We start from the raw sequence: 13,570 nt of genomic DNA, 5'->3' as shown, positions 1-13,570 counted from the left end.
ACGAGATGATTTGAAACACTGATTGATACAGTAGATCCTTATCTTTATGTGCATATATTTTTTTCCCTCATTTTTTATGCCACTTGTCACTAATTTATTTGTTTTTTCTCCATGACTCCATGACCCTGCTCATATCACGTTTTCCACAAGCAGCAATCATTGTATATTCAAGCAAGTAATGCCCCATCTATAAATTCCCACTCCCATTCTTCTTTCTCTCACACAATCCTCAATCTGATACTAAAACTTGTCAATACATTGTTCTGTTCCTAGCAAAAATGTTTTCAGGGGTGTCAGGTCTCATCAACAGAGGCCAGAAACTTAAAGGAACTGTTGTGTTGATGCGCAAGAATGTGTTGGATGTGAATAAGGCTGCCGGAGTTACTAGTGATGTAACTAGCGGTGATGTTATTCGTGGCCTCGGAGGCATAATCGGTGGCGGCATCGACGTTGTAACCACCGTGGCTGGCACGACTATTGACAATCTCACTTCTTTCTTGGGACGGAACGTTGGTCTACAGCTCATTAGTGCTACTGCCACTGACGGTTAGTTCTTTCTTTATCCGTTTTTAACTGTCTCTATTTTCTTTGATACAAGTAGTATTAATGGGAGACGATTTTGTTCGAGTAGAAAATCATTTGTATTATTTCGTTTTTCTGTTCTTTTCAAGTTTTGACGTTTTGACCAATTAATGAAACTAAAAAGTAGAAAGTGTGAAGGTTCAATAAAGTTTTACAAAAGAATTTTAATTTGAATATGTTTTTTTAAATAAATTTTCAATAACCAAAGTTCATCATAAAATTATTGACCGTTGTTGATAGAAGTTGACTTGATTTTTATCTTACAAATAAAAATATTTCTAGACATTTACTCCCTTATGTTCCATAAAGTAAAATCATCTTTTTCTAATGTGAAAATAATATATTTTCAAGGAGAAGGAAATTAACTATATTCAAATAATGAATTTAATTCTAACTAGATTTTGTTCTTGATTCTTCTTCGGTATTGGATCTAATTCCTTTGTTTTTGCATAATTATAACTAGATCTTAGTCTCCTATCCTTCATTATTATAGTCCTGGTCCTAATTGATTGTAATCTTGTATTCGATATATTTCTTTCTTAGCAAAAGAAAATTATCTTTTGGTTATTCTCTTATTCATATTGATACTAGTTTATGCATAAAGTGAAAGTGTTCATATCATTCTTTTTCACTAGGCAATGACCACTCATTACAACTTCAGACAACTTAATTTTAATGTAGAACTGCATTTTTTTTAATTCAAAACTGAGTTTGAATTATATTTATAATCTTTGCAGCAAGTGGAAAAGGGAAAGTGGGTAAGGAAACATTTTTGGAAGGTATTATTCTGTCGTTACCAACCTTGGGAGCAGGCCAATCTGCATTCGATATTCATTTCGAATGGGATAGTAACTTTGGAATACCAGAAGCATTTTATATAAGAAATTATATGCAAGTTGAGTTCTTCCTTGTGAGTTTAACTCTTGAAGATGTTCCAAACCAAGGAACTATTCGGTTTGTTTGCAACTCATGGGTTAACAACTTCAAAAGTTATGAAAAGGATCGCATTTTCTTTGTCAACAAGGTAAAACTAACTATTTACCTTGCAATAATGATATTATGAAATTTAAGCATACTGATGGTTGTGGTTGTTGTGGCTACGACTATTGTGATGTAGATTGAGACCATTACGATGTGAATTATTTTATAATTAAAAAAATATTTTTGAATTTGATATGGCTTAATCCGACCCAAATGCAGTGAATGCATTCACGTTGCAACCCGATACAACCATATTATTGTGATTTACTATCACTCTATAATTGCAGTATAATGTAGTTACCTCAGTCACTGCAACCACAATATTATAGTCACATTGATATGATCCATAATTTGAATCACTGAACACTACTAATAGGTAGTGCTATTCAATTAGAATTAAGCACATATGCTTTAAGATTTAATGTGTATGACATGGTAATGTTTTTTTTGAGGATTAAATCTATGTACTGACACATATACACATTCAGTGTATCATTCCCTATTAATTTTTTTTCGAAAAAATCAATTATAATTAAAAATAAATAGTGGATTGTACAATGACAGTATAAAGAACACTTACACTTTCACTATATATATATATATTGTTCTTATATTTTTTAGTAAATGATAGATTGATCCAGTAACTCTTAAATAAAAATAAAAAAAATTAACTAAGAATGAATGATGTATGGACTTGTATAAAACTTACAATGTTTTAATATTAAACTCTAAACTTTTTGAGTTCAATGAAAAAATTTCATTAATAATCGCAGACATATCTTCCAAGTGAAACACCAGCTGCACTAGTTAAGTACAGAGAAGAAGAATTGAAGACTTTAAGAGGAAATGGAAAAGGTGAACGTAAGGAATGGGAAAGGATCTATGATTATGATGTTTACAATGATTTGGGCAAGCCAGATAGTGGTGAAAAGTATGCTCGCCCAATCCTTGGAGGTTCTAGCACCCATCCCTACCCTCGTAGGGTTAGAACTGGTAGAAGACCAACCAGAAAAGGTTAGACACATATTATTTGAATTGTGATTCCATTCTGTTCATGGTCATAAGCATATAACTGTACTGATAGCATGTAATTTATCTTTCAAGTGTTTCCACTAGATATAAAGTTAACATATAGAGATTAATAGTTGTCTCATATCCTGTCTCGTATATTGTCTAGCATTAATGATAATAAAGCAAAAAGAGTAATAATAGTAAAAGTTTAAATTTTTAATTGACATGATATATTTTGAATGACACAAAACAACTTATGAGACAAAATCTTGGACAATAAACCTCAGTTCACATAAAGTCTAAGCATTTTAGTTTAAATATGGAAAGTGACCTAATTGTCACTTTCTCCTTCCCACCAAATCATGGAGATTCGACAAAGTTTTATGTTGGTTGTCCACTGTCTTATACAACCTTTACCTTTTATCTTATCCAAATTTAATACCAACTATGTATAACATCAAAATTTACTTTCCCCCTCCTGCAAAAAAAAACTCTATAAAGAAACATATATGAATGATTTTTAAATTAAGTGACAACACATAAATGTTTGACAGTATAATTGTTTCCTCCTAATTCATCATTCAAGTGTTTCTACCAGACATAAAGTATAAGCATTTAAGTTCTAGTAGTTTGATTTTACTTGTAATGCATAACAATTACATGTTCTAGTTGTTTGATTTTTTATAATTGTTCTGCTATTATTTGATTTGCAACAGATCCTAACAGTGAAAGTCCAGGGGACTCTTACATTCCAAGAGATGAAAACTTTGGTCACTTAAAGTCATCAGATTTCCTTATATATACACTAAAATCACTATCTCAAGCTGTGTTGCCTGCACTTCAGTCAGTTATTTTTGGTGAGTTCGGTAGCTTCGATGAAGTTCGTGGACTCCAAGAAGGTGGCATTAAGCTACCTACAGATGTTCTTAGTGCCATTAGTCCCTTACCAGCCCTCAAGGAAATTTTTCGCACCGATGGCGAACAAGTTCTCAAGTTTCCACCACCTCATGTGATTAATGGTATGCTCGAGATATTGATTGAAACTTTTGTATATAACATGGAAAGAGGGTGAGCTTGATGCAACGGTAAGGTTATTGTCTAGTGACTGTGAGGTCGGTCATAGGAAACAGCCTCACCGCTGTTTGAATCCTGGAAACATGTTTGAATCCTGGAAACATGTTTGATATTGTTCGAATCCTGGAAACACAGCCTCACTGCTGTTCGAATCCTGGAAACAGTATCGTTGCTTGCGGGATAAGGCTGTGTACATCTACCCTCCCCAGACCCCACTAAGTGGGAGCCTGCATCGGGCCGCCCTATTTTTTGTATATAACATGGAACATTACATCATATTAAGGGCATATTCAAACCAATTTTACAATTACTATTTTTTAAAATGTGCAGTTAGCAAATCTGCATGGATGACTGATGAAGAATTTGCAAGGGAGATGATTGCTGGGGTAAACCCTTGTGTAATTCGTCTTCTTCAAGTAAGTCAAAATGCTTTTTTGTTAAGCACTTAAGGGTGACTTTTGTTACCCATGTTCAATTATTTTATGGTTAATGGATTGAAATAACATTGTTTTTCATCATTCCTCATAGTATTGTTCTTTGTAAATGTAGGAGTTCCCAGTACAGAGCAAACTAGATGCTACAATCTATGGTGACCAAACCAGTAAAATAACAAAAGAACAGTTAGAGATTAACCTTGAAGGGCAAACAGTAGAAGAGGTAATGATATGAATGTTTTTTCACAATAAAATGTCATGTAGAATTTCTAGTATAGGTTTGTGCAAAGCTATGTTGTTTGTGATTTGAAGACTTGAAACATAATGATTGAAATTGTATTTGTAAAACAGGCACTTAGCTTTCAGAGATTGTTCATATTGGATTACAATGATGCCTTCATTCCGTATTTGAGAAAGATCAATGAATTTGCAAAGGCTTATGCCACCAGGACAATCCTTTTCTTAAAAGATGATGGGACTTTAAAGCCAATTGCTATCGAATTAAGTTTGCCACATCCAAACGGAGATCAATTTGGATCTGAGAGTAAAGTCATCTTGCCTGCGACCGAAGGTGCTGAAAGTACAATCTGGCTATTGGCCAAGGCTCATGTAATTGTAAATGACTCATGCTATCATCAACTAATGAGTCACTGGTATGAGTTCTGTCATTGAGATGTTATAATAAAATTTAGCCTTCGAATTTATGGAATGCTTCTTAAGTTTTGTTTGTTCTTGTGACCACAGGTTGAATACTCATGCCGTGATTGAGCCATTTGTCATAGCAACAAACAGGAATTTAAGTGTGCTTCACCCGATTTATAAACTTCTCTATCCTCACTATCGCGACACGATAAATATCAATGGTCTTGCTCGACAATCACTAATTAACGCAGATGGAATTATTGAGCAGTCATTTTTACCCGGCCCGTATTCCCTTGAGATATCCTCAGCAGTTTACAAGAACTGGGTTTTCACTGATCAAGCATTACCAGCTGATCTCATCAAGAGGTAATCTGTAATAAACATATGTTACTATATAAGAAACAAAGATCTAATTTTTCACATCATCACATAAAAGCCTTTTACATTGTATCATAACAACTACTTCAAAAGTTACACATTTATATTGTTATATATAATTTCTTGAGTAAGTAACATTCTAAATTCTCTGCCTATCAAAATCGAACTGAAAAATTCAACAAGTTTAGGATTTCCAATTGTTAAGCAATAAAAGGAAAGAAGGTATTTGTTTTATAATAGAAACATGATCTTATCAAGATATAGGAAACACTTTGATAGCATAAATTAGGAAAGTTTTTTATTTCTAATAACAAGTTTTATTGCTTGGTTTAGAGGATTGGCAATTAAGGATCCTTCTTCCCCTCATGGCCTGCAACTTCTGATAAAGGACTATCCTTACGCTACCGATGGATTAGAGATTTGGGATGCTATTAACACATGGGTTAGAGAATATGTATCATTGTATTACCCAACGGACGAGGCAATTCGAAAAGACGCCGAACTACAAGCATGGTGGAAGGAAGCTGTAGAGAAGGGTCATGCAGACTTGAAAGATAAGCCATGGTGGCCTAAGTTGCAGAATGTTGAAGAGCTGATTCAATCTGCTTCAATTATCATATGGACTGCTTCTGCACTTCATGCTGCTGTTAATTTCGGTCAGTATCCTTATGGAGGTTATATCTTGAACCGCCCGACTATTAGCCGAAGATTGATCCCAGAACAAGGAACTCCAGAGTATGATGAGCTGGTGAAGAGTCCTCAAACAGCTTATTTAAGAACAATTACACCAAAGTACCAAACCATTGTTGATCTTTCAGTGATAGAAATATTGTCAAGGCATGCTTCTGATGAGGTCTACCTCGGAGAAAACAATGACCCAAATTGGACATCTGATTCGAAGGCATTACAAGCTTTCAAAAAGTTCGGAAAGAAGTTGGTAGAAATCGAAGAAAAAATCACTGCAAGGAATAGTGATCCAAATCTTAGAAACAGAACTGGGCCTGTTCATCTGCCTTACACTTTGCTCCTTCCCACTAGTAAGGAAGGGTTAACTTTCAGAGGAATTCCTAATAGTATCTCCATCTAGATGAATGTGTGGTTTCTTTGTAACTTCAAATAAAAACATCTTATGATTATTTGAGTAATGTTGTCAATGGTATGTTTGTACTTTGTACTTCTGTATTTTGATATTCTGAGTTTGCATGAATAAAAGAGTGATTTCACTTTGGCTTGGTGCTTAGTTCATCTCATATTTTTTATTATTTATAACTTAGATGCTCTTACCTTTTTTATTTTTAAGAATTTCAATCTTATGAAGCTGGATATATATAAAATTGAAATCTCCACATTTCTAAACTACAATGAACCATTATTATATAATGTATAAGGATTATTTGAAAATCTAACTATGCATGATAATAGAATTTGTGTTGTATATATCTTGGTGAAGGAAGCCATATGATAAGTTAACCTATCCTTCAATTTTTTGGCAGTTTTTAGATTGTTGTCAATTATGTATTACTATTATTAGTTGATTTTCACTCATGTAGTTATTAGACATTAACATATTTAATTGCATCAAGTTTACATTAATTTAATCCAATAAAGGAATATCATTAATTTCACCATATAAAGTGTATACATATAGGGAATTCTAACCAGTATTGAAAAATTAAAAGAAAAAATATTCATATATTTGGTGAATGAACAAGGATCTCAAGTACTATAGAGAAGAATTCTTGATTTTGTTTTGAAGGTTAAAACTGTCATATCGTTGTAAATAGAAGGATATAAATGTCATAACAAATTAATTTTAATATTTGTTTCTTTAATACAGGAGAAATTATTGAAAATGAAATGGCAAATAGTTAAAAGATATCATTATAACCAACCTATTAAGTTTTGATGAAGACAATGTGCTATATGGAAGCTTGAAGACTTGAACATCACAATAATCAACATATCGAAAACTCAAGGTCAACGTCATAGAACTTAGAATTGCTTTTTATATTCTAGACTCCTACGATGCTTGCCTAGTATTGAGTTTAGGTTAGGTAAACCCAAGATGGAAGTGTCTCACAAAAAGTCTAAAATAAAAATCATAAAGGTTGAGGCATCACATCTACATACATATATGATAAGTAAGATTCATGCATTTGCATTAAGCATACATGGTTTTGTGCATAAAGAAATTAACCATTTCTAAAATCATGTTGCATGTTCATTCATCATATAGGATGTTTACCATATAGTTAGGAAAAATCATTTTTAAACAATATTAATCGATTAACTCATTTGATAATCGATTAAGTCCTGTGAAATCTGTTAATCGATTAAGAAAAGGAATAATCGATTAAATGATTAAAACTTATTTGTTCTGTTTCAAATAACAGTTTTTGTTCATAACTGATTGCAACTGATAATAATTGATTATAAGACATGTTAATCAATTAATGTGTTTCTTGAAAACAATTTTTCAGTTATGGCTTAATAGATTAATAACTTGCTTAATCGATTAATAAGCAGAAATCCTGGGAGGTTTGCTACTGTAACTCCTTTTAATCGATTATGTCTTTCTTTAATCAATTAACGAATTTCAGCAAGACTTAATCGATTATCAACTGAGTTAATCGATTAATATTGTTTGAAAATGGTTTTTCCTAACTATATGGTAAACACCCTATATGATGAAGGAGCATGCAACATGATTTTCGAAGTGATTAAAACCTTTATACACAAAACCATGTATGCCTAATGCAAATGCATGAATCTTACTTATCACACACACACACATATATGTAGATGTGATGTCTCAACCTATATGATTTTCATTTTAGACTTTTTGTGAGACTTCCATCTTGAGTTTACCTAACCTAAACTCAATACTAGGCAAGAATCTTAGGACTCTAGATTACAAAAACACAATCCTAAGTTCTATGATGTTGACCTTGAGTTTTCGGCATGTTGTTTGTTGTGATGTCCAAAACTTAGTAGGTTGGTTATAATGGCATGCTTTGACTATTTTCCATTTCAAGAAATCCATTTTGTTGTACCCTTCTAGGTCGCATTGAATGCCAGACTCGACTATCGTTCCTATGTATGGTATATTACCACAAAGTGAACTTAGAGTTTTGAAGTCTATGCCAATTTATTTTCCTTTGACATGTGAAGATGTTTTATTCTTCTTAAAACTCAGATTGCAGTAAAATACCCGTACAAGTTCTGGATAGTAAGAACAATGCATTTCAAAAAATTCAGCGAGTTTTTGTTGTTCAAAAAGGGTTGGGAAAATGAAATTGTTATCTTCAAAAAAACTTAATATACCATACTTCCGATGAAAATTGAGTCGTTGCATGAAGTACTCCTTGAAGGTTTTGCGTCGATCCGCATTTTCCAAAATATGTGACAAATCCAATGTGTTGACTTCATTTGAGGTTTGTTGCCTTCCTTGAGTCACATTGATTCTTTGCTTCTTAGATCTAGAGGATGATGCTATGTTATTGAGTTTTTAAAAACTTAGGTTTTGAGGATTTTGAGATTTTGGGGTTTTTTATTTAGAACTCTAAACACAAAAATGATGGTAGGAATGTGTTTAGGAGTGAAAATGTAGTATGAAACACCACAAAAATCAAGTAAAACAGTTTAGAAAAGAATTATTTTGAAGTTGTGGGGGGACCACGGTTGGAAGGAGGGAAAATGAAGAAGATGAAGTTCAAAAATATGATTTTTGCCTTAAATAATATAGAGTGTAACCTATTACCACGATTGAGTAATCGATTACTCAATCTTACTGTTTAGTCAGTTAATCGATTAATTCATCTTGTAATCAATTACATTGGCTGGATATTTAATAATTTCTGCCATTGATGCCTTGTAATCGTTTACCCTCCTATGGGAACATAATACATACCCAAAAATAATAAAAATGAAGCAATAAAAAGCATATTGAAGTATAAATAGACATGAAATACATATAATGAAGCACATATAAATATCAACATCTTAAGATAGATATGCTTCATCAAGGATGCCTAGTTCCCGTTTAAGTTTATAGAAAGGTTATTTAGCCAAAGGTTTTATTATGATATCTACTAGTTGTTCATGTGCATCAACGAATTCTAAGAGAACATTTTTCTTTTAGACATTGTCCCTAAGGAAATGGTGCCTTATATAAATATGTTTAGTCCGAGAATGCATAATCAGATTCTTTATGTGATTTATAGCACTAGTGTTATCACATCTTAGGGGAATGCATCCTAGGTCTTATCCGTAATCTCGCAACTCTTGTTTCAGCCACAATATTTGGGCACAACAACTTCCTGCAGCTATGTATTCAGCCTCATCAATACTTAGAGCAACACATGCTTGCTTTTAACAAGACCAAGATACTAGGGCAATTCCAAGAATATGACAAGTAATGCTTGTACTTTTCCTCTCAGATTTGCATCCACCGATATCTGAATCTGAATATCACATCATATTACATATACTTCCTTTAGGATACCATAGTCCTACATCAAGTTTACCTTTAATATATTTTAATATCATTTTCACAGCAGTAAGATGTGACTCTTTAGGCTTTGATTGATAACGTGCACAAAGACAGACAGTTAACATAATATCAAGTCTACTTGCGGTAGGGTAAAGAATGGAACAAATTATGCCTTGATACTTAGAGATGTCGACGCATTTTCTAGTCTCAGCAACATCAATGTATGTTCCAGAACTCATATGAGTGGCAATATATTTGTAGTCATCCATTTCGAAATGTTTCAGTAGATCCATGCAGTATTTAGACTGACAAACAAGTATGTCATCCTTGAGTTTTTTGATTTGTAGTCCAAGAAAGTATTTTAACTTTCCCATCATGGACATCTCAAACTCCCCTTGCATCATCTTAGCAAATTCACTACACAGAAGATCGTTATTAGAACCGAAAATAATATCATCAACATAAATTTGAAAAAGTAAAATATGATGATTTATTTTCTTAATGAATAACATAGTGTCGACCTTTCCTTTAGTAAAATCTTTATCAGTTAAAATTTTTTGTTAGAAAATCGTACCATGTACGCGGAGCTTGCATTAAGCCATAGAGGGCTTTCCTAAGCTTATATATATGAGAGCGACTCTTGTAGTCTTCAAACCCAGGGGGTTATTTGACGTACACCTCTTCTTGCATATAACCATTCAGAAACACACTCATTACATCCATTTCATATGACTGGAAATCCAGAGAATATGCATATTCAAGCAATAGCCTAATAGCTTGAAGTCTAGCAACAAGAGCGAGTGTTTCATCAAAGTCGATACCTTCTTCCTGATTGTATCCTTGTGCTACATGTCTTGCTTTATTTCTTATAATAATTCCATTTTCATCTAATTTATTCTGAAAGACCCAACGAGTTCCTATAACATGTCATTCTTTAGGTCTAGGAACAAGTTCCCAAACTTCATTTCTCTCAAACTAGTTAAGCTCTTCTTGCATAGCAAGAATCTGGTGTTCATCCTCGATTGCATCATCAATCTTGGATGGTTCCACTTGAGAAACAAAAGCCATGTTTAGACATACATCATTCAATTTCGGGTGAGTAGAGACTCCCTTACTTATATCACCAATGATGTTGTCTATAGGATGACATCGATGGATTCTCCATTATTTTCGTAAATCATAGTGAATATGCTCTTCTTGTGAATGTATATTGTCATATATTTTTAGATGCTCTATATTGGTTGTTACATCATTAATGGATTTTCCAAGGATGGACTAGGAAAGTCATCATCATCAACCATAGATTTTTCTTCCAAGTTTGGATTAGTCTCATCAAAAGTCACATGAATAAATTCTTCTATGACCACAGTTCTCTTACTGAAAACTCGAAAAGCTTTGCTTGTAAGAGAGTAACCAAAGAAGATTCCTTCATCGGCTTTTGCATCAAACTTTCCTAATTTTTCCTTCCCATTATTTAGCACATAACATTTGCAGCCGAACACATGCAAGTGAGAAATATTTGGTTTTCTACCTTTGAAGAGTTCATAGGGGGTTTTCTTTCGAATAGGTCTTATTAGGACTCAGTTGGAAACGTAGCATGCCATACTAACTACATCTTTCCAAAAATATTTTGGTAGATTAGTTTCATTCCACATTGTAGGTGCCAGTTCCTCCAACAATCTATTCTTTCTCTCTACAACACCATTTGGTTGTGGTGTTCTAGGAGTAGAGAAATTGTGAGTAATACCATTATCATCATAAAAAGTAAAAGTTAGTAGTTTGATCACTCGTTATGATTGTGTATTTTTACTTTTCACAAAGATACAATTTATGAATTAAATTGCACTTTGATTCAAGGTTTCTTTCTTTGTCAACAAATAAAATTTATAAGTTAACACTTTACTATTTTACATTTGCATCTCTTTCAAGATTCAATTGTAGTATAGTATAGGGTTATGTCGAACCACAAGGAATTGCCTAATAGAAATGTAACACATAAAGTTGTTTTGATGTTTTTATTAAATAAGAAACAAGAAAAAGTAAAGAACTAACTATTTACAAATTCAAGAAGAGAAGATTGGTTTGAAATATGGAATTATTTCTAAACTCAAATGATTTTTGAAGAACATTAACAAGTTATGTGTTATACTTTTGGTTAATTCCAAGCATCAGTTCATAAAATTTCCCTCAATCCCCCAATGAGAATAAGTGATTTTCAAACCTTGAAAAATACACTAATCATTAGAACAATGCCACTTGATGAAATAAGTTGTCACACCTTATTTCAGGCTCGTAAATATTGATTAGTCTTGATTACAAGTTGCTTAAAATGAATGCTTTGATTTAGCAAATGAACTAAGGTGTATTCCTACTTTTTAGTTCATTTGTCAAGATTTAAAAAGAAGCATTTTAGATCTTGAAATCAAGTATTAGGTGATAAATCTAAAACCGCATTAAGAACTTCTTAAAGAATTGAAACTTAACCAAAAGTAATAACTTGAATGTATTGAATTCAAAAGATAATATAAAAGAAGAGAAGTAACCTTACACTATAATCCAAGTCAATATGTAGGAGCATGAACCATCTATCCAAGGATGAGATGTTTTTGATTTCAAATGAGGTTACAAAATCATGTTTTTGCACCTCATTTGCCAACCTAAGAACACTCTCAAAAGAGAGAGAACCAAAATGGGAAGAAGAAGAGGAATTAGTTCTCAAGTGAGAGAGAACCGAAAAGGAAAAAAAGAGCAGAAATTACAAATAATTTACAATGTATGTATAATGTTTTAAAGTAAGGAGGTGGGTGTGCCTTTTATAGGCAAAGTAATAGGAGCTTAACTGCCCTGTTTGCTCGCCTAGCGCCTGACCAGACTCACCCAAGCTGGTGAGTCATCAGCCTGTCCCATCTTGGGCAGCTAGCTTGGATAGCCTATTTTGGGCTAGGTTAAATGCATGGTGACACCTCCTACTTGGCTATTCAGAACATATGTCATGCATGAGGTCATATGCTTAGTCTTCAAGTAAAGAATAGGAAAGTTTCTTGATGAGTTGACCAAGCTTTCTTCATGGCTAGGTTTTTGACCTGCTTGGCCGCCCAACTCACACATGGTCCACGCCCAGCTGCTTGGTTCCTTCATGGTGAAGGAACCAACCTTTTTCAAGCTGAAGCAACCTTTGTTCCATGATTTTTGAGTTGATTTTAGTTGGTTACTTGGCACTTTTGGCATGATTTCTTCAAGTCTAAGTAAGCACACAACATGTCGTACTTAGCTTGTTTGTTTTGACCATTTCCTTTTGGACTTTTGGCTTGTGATGGGGCATGAATTCTTGGGTTTCTTTTGAATTAATTAATTTCCTACAAAATTCAAGGGAAACTTGGACAAGAGGTGATCAATTATTATTTTATTCAAACACACAAAATTTACTTATAAAATGTTGAATTAAGTTGGTTTTCACATTTTTGCAAAGGATAAGTGCCATGAAAAGTTTATGAAAATTAGGTATTTTTGGCACTTATGAAAGCCTCATTCTTGTGTACCAAGAATAGAGTCCAAGTATATCTTGAAAATTCGTCTACTATCACAAGAGCATAGTAGTTACCACTAATACTTTTAGTCCGAGAAGGGTCGAATAATTCCATATGTACTAACTGCAATGGTCTATATGAAGAAACATTATGTTTTGGTTTGAAAGAAGTCTTTGTTTGTTTACACTTTTGACAAATACTACATAGTTTGTCTTTCACAAACTTCATCTTCGATAAACCAACAACCAGATCTTTCTTTACCAGATTATTCAAATGATCCATATGAATATGAGCAATTCTCCTATGCCATAGCCATGCATCATGATCATTAATAGCTAAAAATTTTATTGGAAGATAAAAATCATTTAAAGCAATCATGTAGATATTATTGATTCTTTTACCAACAAGTTTAGAATTTTCAGATACGTTACTATCAATGATGCATTTTT

General features: G+C 33.1%; 1 protein-coding gene across 2 annotated transcripts; it reads left to right on the top strand.

Annotated features, from left to right (window-relative positions):
- On the top strand, positions 207-13,310 carry LOC109347870 (seed linoleate 9S-lipoxygenase-2-like). Of its 2 annotated transcripts, XM_019587967.1 has the most exons (10): positions 207-546; positions 1,320-1,606; positions 2,337-2,577; positions 3,291-3,593; positions 3,979-4,064; positions 4,198-4,305; positions 4,434-4,735; positions 4,827-5,090; positions 5,436-6,208; positions 13,292-13,310. In XM_019587967.1, the coding sequence occupies exons 1-9, from the start codon at positions 279-281 to the stop codon at positions 6,187-6,189; spliced, it is 2,613 nt and encodes an 870-aa protein (XP_019443512.1). In that variant the 5' UTR covers positions 207-278; the 3' UTR covers positions 6,190-6,208; positions 13,292-13,310. The 2 variants fall into 2 exon arrangements, with proteins under 2 accessions (XP_019443512.1, XP_019443511.1); XM_019587966.1 differs by lacking the exon at positions 13,292-13,310 and having other exon boundaries at positions 5,436-6,347.

This window comes from Lupinus angustifolius, chromosome LG05, assembly GCF_001865875.1.
Source record: "Lupinus angustifolius cultivar Tanjil chromosome LG05, LupAngTanjil_v1.0, whole genome shotgun sequence".
Taxonomy (NCBI): domain Eukaryota; kingdom Viridiplantae; phylum Streptophyta; class Magnoliopsida; order Fabales; family Fabaceae; genus Lupinus; species Lupinus angustifolius.
The sequence above is the reverse complement of the archived record's forward strand: the minus strand, read 5'-3'. Positions and strand labels throughout refer to the sequence as shown.

What these genes read in the sequence shown, in the direction of transcription:
- LOC109347870 (XM_019587967.1), top strand. Translation starts at nt 279, where the DNA reads ATGTTTTCAGGGGTGTCAGGTCTCATCAACAGAGGCCAGAAACTTAAA. An exon ending in TAGAAGACCAACCAGAAAAG is followed by an intron (nt 2,578 to 3,290) that starts GTTAGACACATA and finishes GATTTGCAACAG; the next exon opens with ATCCTAACAGTGAAAGTCCA. An exon ending in GTGTAATTCGTCTTCTTCAA is followed by an intron (nt 4,065 to 4,197) that starts GTAAGTCAAAAT and finishes TTGTAAATGTAG; the next exon opens with GAGTTCCCAGTACAGAGCAA.